At 46.6% G+C, this 15,836-nt stretch overlaps 2 protein-coding genes across 12 annotated transcripts in view; one reads left to right on the top strand and one right to left on the bottom strand.

The window, feature by feature from the left end:
- TTC23 (tetratricopeptide repeat domain 23) overlaps positions 1-5,130 on the top strand; it is a 207,731-nt gene extending 202,601 nt beyond the window's left edge. For 9 of the 10 annotated variants that reach the window (XM_058427131.1, XM_058427130.1, XM_058427128.1 and 6 more), the window contains 3 exons: positions 1,703-1,751; positions 1,872-2,131; positions 3,327-5,130. In XM_058427131.1, the coding sequence (XP_058283114.1) occupies positions 1,703-1,751; positions 1,872-2,131; positions 3,327-3,458 (441 nt within the window). In that variant the 3' untranslated portion in view covers positions 3,459-5,130. The remainder of the gene's footprint in view (positions 1-1,702; positions 1,752-1,871; positions 2,132-3,326) is intronic. The other variant, XM_032176047.2, reaches the window with a different exon arrangement.
- Positions 5,131-5,442: 312 nt separating this feature from the next.
- Positions 5,443-15,836, bottom strand: part of SYNM (synemin) — a 31,892-nt gene continuing 21,498 nt past the window's right edge. The window contains exons 3-5 of one of the 2 annotated variants that reach the window (XM_032176056.2): positions 14,662-14,732; positions 9,628-12,074; positions 5,444-8,715 (exon numbers count right to left, since the gene is read on the bottom strand). In XM_032176056.2, the coding sequence (XP_032031947.1) occupies positions 8,407-8,715; positions 9,628-12,074; positions 14,662-14,732 (2,827 nt within the window). In that variant the 3' untranslated portion in view covers positions 5,444-8,406. Of the gene's footprint in view, positions 12,075-14,661; positions 14,733-15,836 lie in introns of both variants that reach the window. The other variant, XM_032176054.2, reaches the window with a different exon arrangement.

Raw genomic sequence — 15,836 nt, forward strand, 5'->3', positions numbered from 1 at the left:
CCTACCCCATCCCCAGATAACTACTTTTTTAAATTTGATATCATTCCCATGCTCTTCTTATTTTACTATGGTTTTGTTTTGCATGTTTTAAAACTTCATATTAAATTATAATATATATTATATGCATTCATCTGTAGTTTTCTTTTTCCCCTTGACTTTGTAATCATGAGATTCATATATGTGGTTATATATACACATATATATATATCAAACATTTATATATCACATACATATATAATATATACATATCACAGTTTATATATTCATTACTAAATATTGCTAAATTGTTTTACAAAGGGGCTATACCAGTTTGAATACCCACTATCAATATGTAAAAGAATTCTTGTTGATTTGTATCTTTAACAAAGCTTGGTAGTTTTTGCAGTCTGATGGGTGAAATGTTACCTACCTCGTTGAAGTTTTAGCTTGTATTTCTGGTTGTTAATGAGATTAAGCATGTTTATTTCATCAGATTTCAACTCTCTGAATAATCTGTTTATACCTTTTGACTGTGATTCTATTGAGAGGTTTTGGTTTGGTTTGGTATTTCTCATTACTTTATAGGAATTCTTCATGTATTCTGAATGTTAAACCTTTCTCATTTCTGTGCACTGCAAGAATCTTTCCTCAGCATGGTTTGTCTTTCTACTTTGCTTATGGTGAATTTTGGTGCACAAATATTTTAGGTTTTCATATAGTTACATTTTATCAGTCTTTCACTTTTGCTTTGTCCAGATCTTGTCCAAGATATACTTCCCTACCTCAAGATCATAAAGATATTTTCCAGTCAGGCATGGTGGCTCACTCGTATAATCCCAGCACTTTGGGAAGCCAAGGCAGGTGGATCACGGGAGGTCAGGAGTTTGAGGCCAGCCTGGACAACATGGTGAAACCTCATCTCTACTAAAAATGCAAAAATTAGCCAAGTATGGTGGCGGGTGCCTGTAATCTCAGCTACTCAGGAGGCTGAGGCAGGAAAATCACATGAACCCAGGAGGTGGAGGTTGCAGTGAGCCAAAATCGCCCCACTGCACTCCAGCCTGGGCGACAGAGTAAGACTCCATCAAAAAAAAAAAAAAAAGTATTTTCCAATATTTTCATCTAAAAGCTCCAAGTTTTGCACTTCACATTTAGTCCTTTAAATCTTTCTTGAGCTTAATTTTTGTGTTTGATTTGGGGTAGTGATCCATTTTCTTCCGTTTGGAAAACCAGCGGTCCCAGGACCATTTATTGACTAGCCCACCTCTTCCTCACCAATTCTGCAAGGCCAGTTCTGTCATCTGTCAAGGCTTGGGCTCTCTGCCCTGTTCCACTGGTCTTTTTGTCTACTCCGGGTGACAAACATGCTGTCTTAATTACTTTATTAAAAAAATAATAATAAAAGGGTCTTCGCATCCAGTAAAGCAAGTTCCTCCACCTCATTCTTTCTCAAAATTATTTTGGCCATTTTTGGCACAACTTTCATCTATCTCCTCTCCTTGCTTTGCCCTAGCCTACTACAAGCAATCAAATGGCAAGACTTAAAGCAAGCAGAAGGGAGAAATCAAGCCAAAGGCAGCCCTGGATAATCCATAAGCTGAATATTTGACTCCTAATAACTAAGACATTGCTGTGTAGTAAAGAATATAGAAAGCCTATATATTAATAAAAGTAGAGTATGTGTTTACAAAAAAACAAAACTATTTTTTTAAATCTTCTCCAGGCTATAGCAAGGGCCACATTTAAAAACAGAAACTGGAGCCCATCATCTGGTCAGTACCAAGGTTCTTGCCTTGATTTTTAAAAATACTACTTTTAAATCTATTTTTTTGCATACAGATAGTCACAGAGAGTTTTGTGAAATAGTGCTAAAACTGTTCATTTTTGCCTAGATCCCTCAGAACATCCAAATCAAAGGTCAGTCACTAGGAGAAACCCCAGGAACGTGCTAATTCCATCACAGCAGGGCCTAAGAATGAGGTCATCTTTCTCTCGTTCAAGGGAGACCTTATTTTCCTGCTCTCAGCGACATTTCCGTAGCCTCATGATAGTTGCTTGGTGTTCTACAGTGTCTCCAGATCCAGACCCTCTTATATGGACCGCAGGACAAAAGGACTCTGGCCACCCAGCAGGCCATGGGCATCCTGTCCACGTGAGTTGGCTTCCCTCACACTTTCTCTGAGTATCTCATTCCCTTTCCATTCAGAATCTCAAGAGGAAGCTGGTTCTAGAAGGTTCTGTGTAACCTTCTCTGGAATGTTTTACTGACTTCCCATAACTTGCATAAAGGACAAGTTCCTTTGAAACCTGAGTTGTAAAAGATCTTCCTTGCCCAGGTATTTAAAAATAATTCATCTTTAAGTCAGAAATACATGCTGGATGTTGTCTTCCTGCAGACCAGCCCCTGCAGGCTAAGGCACCCGCTGCAGGGGGAGGGCCCCAGGAATTCCTATGGCCTCCTGCAGCTCTGCTTCCGGCTTCCCTCCGCCCTCGGATGGTTGTCAGGACTGGAGCTGGAAGGTTCACTGACTTGACCTTAAAGGCTGGCCCCCTACGTCCTTTCTCAGCCCCTGAGCAGAGGCCCAGCGCTCTGCTGTGGAGGGCCCATCTCACAAAGCCTGGTCCGCAGGGAGCAGCCCCAGGGCTGCCTGAGTCTGTGCTCAGGGAAACAGGGCCACAGCCCGGAGCAGAAACAACCTGGCCAGCAGGGCGCCATCCCCTTTGAGGGCTGGGAAGGCGAGCCAGGGAGGCCTCCAGCGCAACCCTGACCATCCTCGTCACCCATGTCCTGCTCACCAAGCCAGCTAAGTGGGGTGCCTCAGCTCAGTGAGGATGGTCACAGGTGATTTTAAAAGATGGGAGGGGCCAGACGAGGTGACTCATGCCTATAATCCCAGCACCTTGGGAGGCCAAGGCGGTGGATCACTTGAGGCCAGGAGTTTGAGACCAGACTGGCCAACACAGCAAAACCCCGTCTCTACTAAAAATACAAAAATTAGCTAGGCGTGGTGGCATGTGCCTGTAATCCCAGCTACTCGGGAGACTGAGGCACGAGAATTGCTTGAACCTGGGAGGCGGAAGTTGTAGGGAGCTGAGATTGGGCCACTGCACTCCAGCCTGGGTGACAGAGTGAGACGCTGTATGAAAAAAAAAAATTTTTTTTAAATAAAAGATGGGAGGAAAACATCTCATTTTATGCTCTGTGCTACAATTCTCCTCTCATTTATAGCCCCTCCCAAGGCTTCTCATGAATGGGTCTGGGCACCTGCTGGGCAGCAAAGGCTGGATGGGAACGGTGTGGGGGGCTGAGGGACACCACACTCACCCCACCCTCTGCTTGTCTGCAGGGCCCCCAAGGTTGCTTCAAAGCCAAGGCAGGCATCGAAAGCCAAAGTGGCCTTCTGCACCAGCATCCCTCAGGACACTCTGCTGGGGAAGGCCCAGCCCGGCACAACAGCAGACTGAGGCCCCCACCCTGAAAAAGCCTAGGACATTCCTGGGCACCGTCATTTAGGGTGCTGTACAAATCGTCTCCGCCTAGAAAATGGAATTCAACAGTCAGGATAGATTTCCAAGGCCAACTGTTGGCCCCAACATGCATCAGTGAGACCGTAAGCCTCCCGTGGGCCACATTTGACAGTGGATGCCCTTCAGGGTGATATATGCTATAAAGCAGTTTTCTATCACCTAAGTGGTTTTTCTTACCAACAAGAATTTTTACCCATCAGCACTACTGTGGCTGAAAAACTTCTCTTCAAAAGTTCAGTGCGCCCTGTGCAGGAGTCAGCCCGGCATCTGCTTGTACACACAGCTCCTTGCATAGGTCTGGAGTCAGATCTGGAACAGTGAAATTCAGGAAGAAAGTCCTTTCTTATAGGAGGCTAATAGGGATTGACAATAACATGAGAAGAAAACGCTAATGAAGGGAAACCTGAACGCGCTGCTGTCAGCATGTGTTTTCAATGTGCAGCCTCTGCCTCCGAGTTCTTTGGAGCCTGAAAAGGGGTTTGGGAAAGAGCCCAGTAGGAGGGGCAGGAGGCCAACACCTGACTTGGCCTGGGGCCTGGGAGGCAGGTGTAAGGGAGTGAAAAGAAAGGCTAGCAGGAGGCTGCGAGGGGAGGACTGCAGACTCCCTGCTGCTTCGCATCCCTCCTATGGCCTCCACTGCAGGCAGGACGAACCTGGACGCCACCTGGAGCTGCTTCCTGAGTTGGCACACTATCGTGTACACAGCAGTCTTCAGCCCCCTGGAAGGAGGCCATAGTCGTGTGAGGATGGCAAAGTCGAACAGGAAGCTTTGAGCACCTTTCTCCACGACGTCAACGAGGAGATCCAGTGCCAGATCGAGGTGGATGGAACACCCAGGGGTAGGGGTGCAGATGTGGGCAGTGCCGTCCCTTCCCCTCCCTCCCCTGGTCCCACAGACTGTCGCCATGAGGCTGCAGGCTGGTGCTAAGATGACAGCAGATTGCAGCACAGGGCCCTCCCCTTCAGCCCCTAGTGGGACATCCAAACCACCCTAGGGCCATTTGTGCAGGGCACCACCTCCACTATTGATGGGGAAAATAAACTCAATAGAGCCACCACGGTGGAGAGAAGCAGGGACCATTGTCTTCCTCAGGACCCTGACAGCTGGCCCCACAGACCATGCTTGCTGATACACACTGGTCCCAGACCCAGGCCTGTCGGACATCAGTGTGCTAAAAAGGTGTAAGATGTGGTCACTACTCACCGTGTGTCCTATCTAGTTGACATGGGTGGAGTCGGCTAAGGGGTGAATGTTCATATGCTCCCAATTCACGTTGAAGCCCTAATCCCCAAAGGGATGGCATTAGGGGGTGGGCCTTGGAGAGGTGATTAGGTTATGAGGGTGGAGCCCTGATGAATGGGATTAGTGCTTTATAAGAAGAGACACCAGAGAGACGATCTCTCTCCACCATGTGAGGACAGTGAGAAGGCAGCCATCTGCAGGCCAGGAAGAGAGCCCTCACCAGGAAGTGAATCTGTTGGCACCTTGAGACTTCCCAGCTTCCAGAACTGTAAGAAACAAATGTTTGTTTTTTAAGCCTTTCAGGCTATGGCTTTCTGTTACAGCAGTCTGAACTGAGAGTCCATGCTGAGTTTTTGAAATAAATGTGAATTCTGATGTTACTTCTTCCTTTCTGTATTTCTTGAAGAGTAGCTTGGAATCACAAAAACTAAAACACATTTTTAAAATTTAGCGCCCCCACCCCAGGAAACAATGAATTGAAGAATGTTCTCTCCAATGTCTCCCATCTGTTAGTTCTGTTGACTTCGACAAGAGAGGAAGACTGCAGCTACTTGTGTTCTTCTATTTTTGCTAAAGGGCTATAAGGTTACAAACAGGTAAAGATATCTAGCTATTCCTTTGTCTCAAACTACCTCAGTTTTTTCAAGCCCCTAAGAAATGGCCATGGCCATTTCTTGGTTAACCCTCCGATTTGCACTTATAAGGTAACCAACTGTCCTGGTATGCCCAGGACAGTCCTGGGTTTAGCACTCAAAGGACCACATCCCAAGAAACCTCTCCATCCCAAATGGGATGGCTGGTGGGTATCCTGCTGCCACTAATCCTTCAGGCTGTGATGGTGACATTTTTACCACAAATTGTCCAGTGTATATTTGATTACAAGCCAATTGGCTTACGCTCTGTCTGTCATGCCTTCTAGCTCTGTGCTCCCAATATTGAGTTCTGATTTGGGTGAGGAATTAGAGAACTGGAATTTTTCATATACAGTCTGCCGAGTAATTCTCTGCTACCCTAAAAACATGCATGTCAACACACAGATTCTTTATTTCGAGTTCAAAGGAAACATCAGAATCTACTGAAAATATTCATTCTCTTGAGGAACAATGTGGGTTTTTCCTCAGATTTTTATTTTTGCACATTCTTGTGACATTTCCCATTGTAGGGAACAGGAGTTTAGCAAAATTAGCTTCTTAGATGATGTCATTCTAAATATACATCTTAAACAAACAATATCAAAACCACCAGTAGGAAACTGAGAAACAGTGGGTACTGTTTTGTCTAAATAACAGTAAATACAAAAAGACTGGTTGTGTTCCGGCCCCATCCAACCACGAAGTTGATTTCTCTTGTGTCCAGAGTGACTGGTTTTAAAGGACATGGAGCTTTGGGGTGACCTGTCACAATGTCAAGGGCACACTCCCGGGTGACTCACAGATTTAGCAACCAACAATAGCTCATGATTCCACACTTGTAAATACTTTTGGCAGAATACTTCTTGAAACTTGCAGATGACAATTAAGATCCAAGATATTTCCCAAAGTAAACAGAAGTGGGTCATAACATTAATTACCTGTTCACATCAGCTTCCATTTACAAGTCATGAGCCCAGACACTGACATCAAACTGAACCCACATAGACTCAGCCTCCTCACCACCAGTCTGTCTTGTCATCAGACAGGAGGCTGTCACCTTGCCCAAATTCTCACCAGTCAATCATCCATCCAAAAACCATTACCTGTTACAGCTAAAACAAAATCAGCACATCTTTGTCTGTATTAGAAGTGACAAAACCTTACAAAGCAGTCACCTCCATACCAGTCTGACAATCACTAGTTCATTTGGCAGATGGACAACAAAGGTTAAAACTTGCCATTCAAATCAACTTTCTTTCCATACTCTGATTCACGGTGTTTTTAAAATCGTATCTTGAAAGCTGTGCTGCATTTCTCCTCCACTTACCAATGAAGAAAACGCGCTCTCCGGAAACTACCTGTAGTAGCTGCTCCCAGGACCTGGGGAGATGTGCGCCCTGGGGGTCTGAGGGCCTCCAGGTGAATCTGAGAGGGAAGACCCTCCAGTGCTGTCATTGTAGCCTGCCCGAGGGTGGTGCTACCTCAGACTCTTATTCCTCAGTGCACTACAGTCAGTGCTATGATACCGTGTTACAGGAAATACAGTTGAGACAGCATTATGTGAAAAAAGCTAGCCTGAACTAAAAAATGCTGTGCTGCTAGCGAAACCTTTTATATGTGATGCTACACTTTGCAGATGTAAACTTTAAAACAATACCAATGTGTAAAATAAAACGAATCCAATGAAGCATGCTCATCCCAGTATCTTAAACTCAGTGGCACCTATCTACAGGTCCACACTCTGTGGCCCATGAGCATGGGGGCCTTTCTCACCCCCGAGGCCCGTCCTGGGTATCTCGGTGCTGGGCTGCAGGAGAGATATCCAGTTCCTTCCCCAAAACATCCTTCTATTTAATAAACTGTTTCCCTGGACAAAATGCCCCAACTGCAATGACTTCTGTTCAAAGTGCAAAAAAAGCTTCCGTGAGGTGGGTTTGTTCATGGTTGTTATTCATCTTTCACCCTTGAGCTCAGAAAGACCTGCATCCCATGAATGGAGGGTTGGGAAAAGCATCTTTAGGAGGCACGGTCCACTGTGTGTTTCCAATTTCCCTGTACACAGCCAGCTTGCCAGCCCAGCTGCAGTCTGAGCATCGGCATTCTCTTCATTGTCTTCAAGGTCTACCTCCCACCAGTGAAATTAAATGTTTGGGTGCTAAGGGATAAGGTACAGAGAAGTGCAAGTCTGCACAGTCTGATAGGAACTGGCCACTCCAGAACTTAGGCTATAACAAAAAAGAGTATTCAGACTGTGTGCTACTTAATGATCTAGTGCCAAAAAAATGAAATGGTACTGTAAGCAATTCCCAATAATCATCTACCCTACCAGTGCCAGGGAACCTGTGCAAATAGAATGTGAAATATCACAACAGACTACAGCTGTCCTCTCCATAAACACTATTATTTTTTAAAGTTCTGTACATAGAAAGCAATTCATTCAAGTCTTAAGATGAATTTAGCTCTATATGGCAAGTAATTTTTTCCTAAAGATGAAATCATTGAGCAAGAATTTTTTTAACATAAACAGTCTGCCTATTTCCCATTTCTTTTTGAAAAGACTTTTTAGAAAGAGTCTAAATTGTATTTATTTTTACCCTAAAATGTTAGTTTGTTATTTCATATTAGCACATGCAAGCAAAGTTTACTCTTAAATATATTACTTTAATCTGGTTAATGTTTTGACATCTATAATTAATTGTAGTTTCAAACAGATGCAAGCCATGTCTGTGACCAGGTGCAAAACATAGAAATCATCTCCAGAAGTGGAGAGAAGACTCCAGGAAAAAAAGTGTTTTGTAAAAGTCCCAACTCAAAAATAAAACTGCAGTGCCTTTTAAGGCATGAATTAACTGGAAACCTTTACGGATTAACTATAAAGTAAATTGACAATGCCTGGAGTACTCTTTAAGAAAGTAAAAAAGGGGAGATTTTCAGAGACTCCCTCGGCCTCTTAAAATAAGTTAAGGCCTTTGGATGTTGGCACGTCGCCAACAGGATGCCATTAAAACAAAATGTTTCTGCTTATTAAAACCAATGCCCATCATTCTCCTCCTCCTCATTGTCTAGATAGAGGAGGGCAACTTTCTTTTCATCTGAAATCACCGACCTTTGGTCTACCATTCTCTGGAGCTGCACCTTCTTATCAAACATGGCCTGCTCCTTGCCCTGGTCTCCGTGGGCCTGGTCTCCTTTCCCAGCAGAGGCCTTAAAGCTCACGCCAACTGCCTGGTCATTGCTACTGTCCGCGTCTCTCCAGGCACCACGGTCAGACACACCGCGAGCTCCCGCTTCCTGTGTCCGGCTGCGGATCGCCTCTACGTTACTCACATCCATCTGAAAGGTAAACGAAGTTTCTTTGGGCCCTGGTGCAATGTGCCTTAGCGTTCTGCTGCTGTCTGCTAACTTGCCTAGCTCAGGGGAGTCCACTGAACCAGCAAGCACAAATGTTCTGGACACGGGTCCACGGATGACAACGTGTTCAGAGGTTTCCGTTTCTGTAGGACCTAGTCGAATGTGCCTAAAGGATCTGCTAACGCCCGATGTCATTTCTGCCCCTGTTGTGTCCCCTGCACTATCCTCCTGGGGAGATTCAGAAACGACACTTTGGAAGGTGCTCTTTTCAGTCATAACGGTTTGTCTACCTGAGGTCTGACTGTGAGTGGCCTGGTGCACAACGCTCTCTGAGTCACCAGATTCCCCCACTTGGGGAACCAGCCCATGGTAAACTATCTGCTGGGTGGTCTGATGCCTCTGAGGCCCGATGCTGATGTGCCTGACGGATGTGCTGCTCCCTGGCAACCCTTCCGTGTGTACAGAATCTCCTCTGACACCCCACTCCACCTTGTCTGAAAGTGGAGCTGCGAACTGGATTTGCCCACTGACCCCTTCTTTAGGGCCTAACTGGAGTTGCCTGACAGAAGTCCGGGTACCCACTGACTCTTCTGTTGCAAAATAATCACCAACCTTCCCTGCAGCAGAAATGGGGCCCCGAAAAACAATCTCCTTTTCAGAATGAAATTGTCTGGAGCCAAATGTGCTGTGCCTCCCTGATCCGTCCGAATCTGCAGAAGACTCTGCTGGGCCAGGTTCTGGCGAGCCCCCTGCCTCCGGACAGGCAGGGGCAGGGCCTAGGAAGATGACTTCTCTGGACAGTGGACTTTGACCGGGACCCGGCGTGACATGCCTCACAGACCGGCTGGCTCCAGTCAGGCTCACTGCCTGACTTAGGTCACCTCCCCCACTTACCTCCACCACTTCTGCAATGGGTCCTTCATATGACATTCGCTCAGTCCTCCAGACTTCAGAGGGGCCGAGTTTTATGTGCCTTGCAGCCTGGCTCACATCCTCCAGCACCTGTGACTGGGCAAAGCCTGTGGGGCTGCTGACCTCCACAGTGGCCAACACTGGACCCTGGGGAGTGCGCTGTCCCGAGCTGCGAGAGGCCCCACCAGCAACCTCGCTCTCGCCTGAAGGGATGTACAGCTCCCGGGTGGCCCAACGCCTGAAGCGAACACCAGCAGCCAGGGCCTCCGCTCCATCTTCCTCATCTGGGCTGCCAGGCGCTGGGCTTCGTTGCCTGCTCAGGCTCTCCCGAACCACCGACTCCACGGCTTTCTCCATCTCACTGGCTTCATCTTTGCTCAGCTCCTCCAGGTCTAACCGATCGGCATCCACAGTTTGTGAGACGTTGACTTCAGCAACCAGGGTCACAGAACCGCCACCGGCACCCTGGACCTTCTTGACGTCCACGGAAACGCTCCCCGGCCCGCCCTGCCCCTCTCTGGTGAGGGCGGACAGCTCTTCCCTCATGTGCTCAGGAAGGGTTTCCTCCAGCTGCCCGATGACCTCCACCAGCTGCTGCCGGGGCTCCTTGGAGGAGATGCCCTTCATGGAGGTGTGGAATTCATGGGGTATTTTAATTTCTTTTTCAATGACTGTGGGTTCGGCATGAAATTCACCACTTCTAGCTTGTTCTTTCCAGTGAGTGGAACCCAGGTCCCCCTCCAGAGAGGGCACTGGGACATCCAAGGGCTTCACAACCTTCTCGCCCACTGCACCGTCCTTCTGTGTCCTCCTTCGAGTCCCCTGCACGATTTCATCCTGCCAAGAGTACCTTATGGTGGATTCCTCCTCGATGTGGATCTGCCCATACACGGAGCCGTCATCTCTGTCGTGCCCCCCGGGGTATTCATCTGGAGTTGACACAAAATAACTCTGCTCACCCTCTGAATCACCTGCCTCTGTCACTTCTTCAACATGAGTCGTGTTCTCCTGGGGCTGCTTGGTCCTTTGATGCTGATTAACTGAGAATGTGACATCGCTTTCTCCATAACCTTCCTCTTCCTTAACCAACCCCCAGGAGCCCGGGGACACATCTTCGACCTCCTCAACTTTGAATGGGACAGAAAACTCCTCTGGCTTCTCTCCGCTGACATAGCTCATGGGCTCCTCGACAATCTCCACGTTGACAACCTTTGCTCTCCCCTCCCTCCCTTTCAGGCCGAGGTTGATGATGTCTCCTATCATCTGCTCGGCTGACTTGCCTTTCAGCCCCACGTCCTTAATATCCTTGCTTAAAAGGTAGTCCAGGCCAGCGTCATCGGAAACATCAACATCCTCAGTCAGTTTAGACTCCACAACTATTTCAGTCTTTGTTTTCCTTTCCCCAGGAAGCTCTTTCCTGTCCACGTAAGTGACTTTTGTGTCTGGAAAAGAATCAGCAGATGCTTCTGTCTCTGGAGACTGAGTGAACTGCTTCAGGATACTGGTAACGATGTTTTCTGCTACGGTTTCTGTCATGGAATCGCCTTGCAGAGAACCAGTGGCATCACTGGTGCCCAACCTGAACCGCAGCTCTCTTGCTTCTGCCTCTCTACCGGTCCCGCCACCAGCATCCTTCACAGGCGTCTGCAAACCTTTCGGGGACACCTCTGCTCTTCTGTCCTGGGATACTTCTAGACTAATCGGTACCTCTCTCTCTCGCACGCTCTTCTCCTTCGGTGAGTCCTTCTCCTTAGCCTTCTCCTTCATCTGCTGGCTTTCTCTCTGTCTCGCTTCTTTGTCTAACTTTGTCAGTTCTTCCCATCTTAGGTTTCTCTCCTCGGAAGCCTTCTCTTTAGAATCGAACATTTTCTCTTCTGGCTTTGTTCGGATGGTTTCTGGTCTGTTTCTTTCTTGCTCCCTCGTGGCTTTCACTTCTGTTTTCTTTCCCAGAATGACGGTCCTCTCACTTGACCGTGTGCTTTCCGAAGCACCTGCTGCCACATTGTCTCGGCGATCCCAGTATGACTCGCGGGCAATTGTGGAATCTTCAGCTATGTAAACGGGGACCTCCCTTGTATCTCCAGCTTTTGGTCTGTCAGGGAATGTTTTCACTTGAGCCTCAGTATTTCTTAAAAGGCCATAGGTTGGAGAGAAAGTTCTGACATTGGTTTGACTGTTGACGGTTTTTCTGTATGAGTTTTCCTGCTGGGCAGTGGCCGAGGAAGAATATCCCGAGCCCAGGAAGCCTCTTCTGGCATCACCTCCGATAGATGTGCCCGTCTGAGATCCACGGTGCCCTGACAGGTTAGAATACAGCGCCGAGCTGTGATTTAAACTTGCCAAAGGTGCGTTCTGCCTTGAAAATAGATTTCTTTCATTTTCCCTCTGTAATAGTGAGTCGGTATAGTGATAGGATTTGTGTCTGAATTCTGTAGAAATTGAAAAAAGGGTTCATTAAAATGACAGGCATCATTCCCCTTTTCCATCTAAAGGCATTGTTGCAGGTCAAATCCCATTCCATCATAATAAATATATACTGTTACCACAGAAAGCTCATTATAAAAATAAGTTATATTTGGTGCCCAAATTATTTTTTGGCAGTTTACAAAATCCTGTTACAATAAAAGGTAGCGCTACAAATACTTCAGCCTAACACGTTTCTCCAGTTACTGATATTAAAATACTCACTCGTCTTAACATTAATCACAAAGCACAATGCATATCCCAGAAAGGTCAGAGATGCTCGTTTTTGTGGCTGAAATTTCACAATCTTTTATTTTGAAATCATTAATTTCTGCTTTTTGAGGTAAGTTTAATTTACTTACTTTAGCAGAGAAGAGCTCTATAATTACAAAGTATGTCATTATTAAACAACAAATAGCATTATCCTCCACTATTTAATATACTCTTAAACTTTTCACTGATTTCCATATTGGGCCAACAAGTATTAAAGAATTTAACTTTTTTAAGCTTTCTGATCTTTTATTTTACATTTAACACTTATCTGAAAAGGAGCCAGTGCAGAAACACCCCAGTCTGTCTTAGTGTCATGATCCTAAAGTTGGGAGTCCTCAGGGCTTCCAGCTTTGCTCCAGGCTGTTTGCAGACAATGCTACCCTTTGGGGTGTCCAAACCCCAGCGGGGTAAACTGCTCTTTAGGAATGGCAGCTGGTGGTTAGAACGTAGCCAGGAGCACCGTCCACCCCGCGAGTGCCCCTGGTGTCTACCCACACCCCAGCTGGCTTAGCGGGGACAAGGCTTTCCCTCTCCCTTATGGAGCCAAGGCCAGAGGCCTCCTTTGGACAGACCCCAACGTACAGGAAAGAGACCAGGCCAGGACATTTTCTACAAGACTCCTCTTTTCAGGCCAACTGATCCTACTGATCCAACTGAGAAGTCCCAGAAGATGAACCCCCAAGCAACAGTGCAGGAACCACCTCATTTACAGTTAAGATTCAACAACAAATATGGAAGATTACAGACTGGGTTTAGGTCTAGCGGCTAGTGGGCAAGTGGCCAACATTATTTTATGCCATATTATAAAAGAAACACAAGCACACTAGTAAGTATTGATAAGTTCACTACCTAGGAACTTATCTGTACATTTACTCAACAGAACAGAACTATCTAGAAGCTCAAAGTCTAATAAAAAAATTCCCAACTAGTAATTTTTATTCTAAAGCTTTTGGCATAATATGTTAATTGCCAGAACAAATTTAGTTTACAAACATTAAGTCTCTATTTCCTTCAAGAAGCTTGAAAAAGAAAGAAAGAAAGAATGAATGAATGAATGAATGAATGAATGAATGAATGAAGCAAGTTAATAGCAAAGGCCGTTAGCCCCTCCATGTGCTCTCCCTCGGCCCCAAAATTACTACTGGGAAAATTTGAGCAGGGCCCTGGCTTAGACTGTTGGTCTTCCTCGGAGCTCCTGGGCCCTTTTCTTCCTTCTCCCCTCTCTCTAGGCTACACGATGGATGTCCAAACTTAGGTATCCACAGGTTAAAAATGTAGGTAACTAAGTAAACCTTGAAATCTGGGGAGTTAATTCTTATTTTATAGATGTCATATGTTAACTGATGCCAGGCAGGCTGACCAATGCCTACCCTTCCATGAACGCCTTTGCTTTTTTCAAACTTACTCTCAAAATTAGAAAGAAAATTTGCTGCATGTTGTCTAAGACCAGATCCCTTCCAGTTATAGATTAGAACCCAAATATTATTCTCAACCCAGTTACATGTCAAATCCATGAGGTGCCTAAAAGAAGCAATGAAGACTAAAACCATGCTGCCTAAGGTGTGAACTCAACATTCTATACGTAATTTAACTGACACTTGCTTATCCAGAGCTCTTTAAGAGTCTATAGGGCTTTAAAAGGTTAAAAAACAAGTTATCCCTCAGTTTCTTAGGATCTTCCTAATGAACATTAATTATCTTATGTCAGTTCTGCAGCCATAGGAAGGATGGGCCCTGTCCTGAGGCTCTCGGCCTGAATAAGATAGTCTTCAAGGCACCAGGACACATTTTCCTGAGCTGCCCACACCAACCTAGGGTGGTGGACACAATGTAACCACTCCCCTATCTCTTCCTGTTAGGGTAGCAGGTTCCAGAGGGTTGCCTGCCTGCCATCCAAGGCCATACCTCCCTCTACAGGTGTAACAACCATAACCCCTTGGTCTGGAAATGGACGAAGTGTCCCTTCCAGGGCTGTGAAACACAAGTTCATGTGCACTCCTGCTCGCCCTCACACTGCCCAGTGCCATTAGCCCCTTCCGCTCCTGCATCCTGTCGAGAGAGGGACCAAGTTTATCAAGCACCTTCCCAAACCTTCTCATTCACATAATTGAAATGATGTCACACTAAACTAAAATCTACTTGGTACTTAAATAGAGATGAACTCCTGTTATCTAAACAGCGTATCTAACCCCTTCTTCCAGATGACGGTGCTTTACTACCTACCACAGAATAAACAGTTCAGATGCCTAAAGCTAAGTTAAATCATTAGCTTTTATTTACCTGGTGGCATGTTTTCAATGTGCTCAGTCCAGATCACTATCTCTGGGTTACTTTCTCCTTCCAATAAGGCCCTGTAAAAATAATTTAAAAACGTAATTCATTAGGAAATGAAAGAAGAAGTGCCTCTAATAAAACGTAGTATGTGGTATGTGGCCAACGACCATAGTGTCACATGTTTTAGGACTTCTACCTGAAGAGGAGACTCGGGCAGGGCCGCACCATAGGGCTGGCAAGCCCACCACCAGCCTCAGCAGACCTGGGCCAGGCCGCCTGCTCTGCTCACCGCCACATCCCTGGCACCCAGCATGGTGCTCAACCCCTACTAGCCCAGGTGAACAAAATGACCAGGCCAGGGCTTCGGCAGTACTGGCGAGCCAAGCCCTTCTAGACAGCTTTCTCAGTCCAGGGTGAAGAGGAGTAGGAGCAAGGGGACACTGGAGAGATGTGAGCCCCAGGCTAGAGGGCCCCAGAGCAGCTACACCCCCAACTGGGGTCTTCCTGGAGTCACAGCTTGGGGGGCAGCTTGCAGAGGGCTGACCAGGAGCACAGCAGGGACTGACACTTGTAAGGCAGCCAAACTGCATCTGTGGTTTCAAACTGTGTTCCAGGGGGTCATCTTGGAGATGACGAAAAAAAGTAGAAGGCAGGCAGACGGAAAAGGTAGTGCTAAAGCGCCGCCCATCAGAAGCCTCTCCCACTGCTACCCCCAGGGGCCTCACTTCATCCAAATTGACATCCTGTTATCTCCTTTAATAAAATGGTGAGAAGTACTGAACGAGGTGATTTCTTTGGCTATATGTCTGCTCCAAAGTTCTAAAATTACAGAGGCTTCATTAGGTTGTTCACGTCTACTGCTTCAGATCCAGAGCTGAGGAGAGTGGTCCCAGCAGACCCAGCCTGCTGGTGAGGGGCTTAGCACCAGGATGCCTGTCAGCCAGTCACTCACGAAGACCCCTTGGGCTGCTGGCAGCTCTAGGTGCAACAGTTTCTCAGCTGCTAGAGCAACACGTGAAGTCACTAACTCCGGTTCCAAGAAACACACTGCACACGGCAAAAGGCATCCAGAACCAGAGCCCACTGAGAAATGCCAATCTTATGGCTGAGAGCTGGGCACAAAAACGGAGCAGGGTGCCCACACCCGAGCAGGGACTTGGCAGCTTGGACAAACTGCACTG

Source organism: Hylobates moloch, unplaced genomic scaffold (genome assembly GCF_009828535.3).
Source record: "Hylobates moloch isolate HMO894 unplaced genomic scaffold, HMol_V3 SCAFFOLD_14, whole genome shotgun sequence".
Taxonomy (NCBI): Eukaryota; Metazoa; Chordata; class Mammalia; order Primates; family Hylobatidae; genus Hylobates; species Hylobates moloch.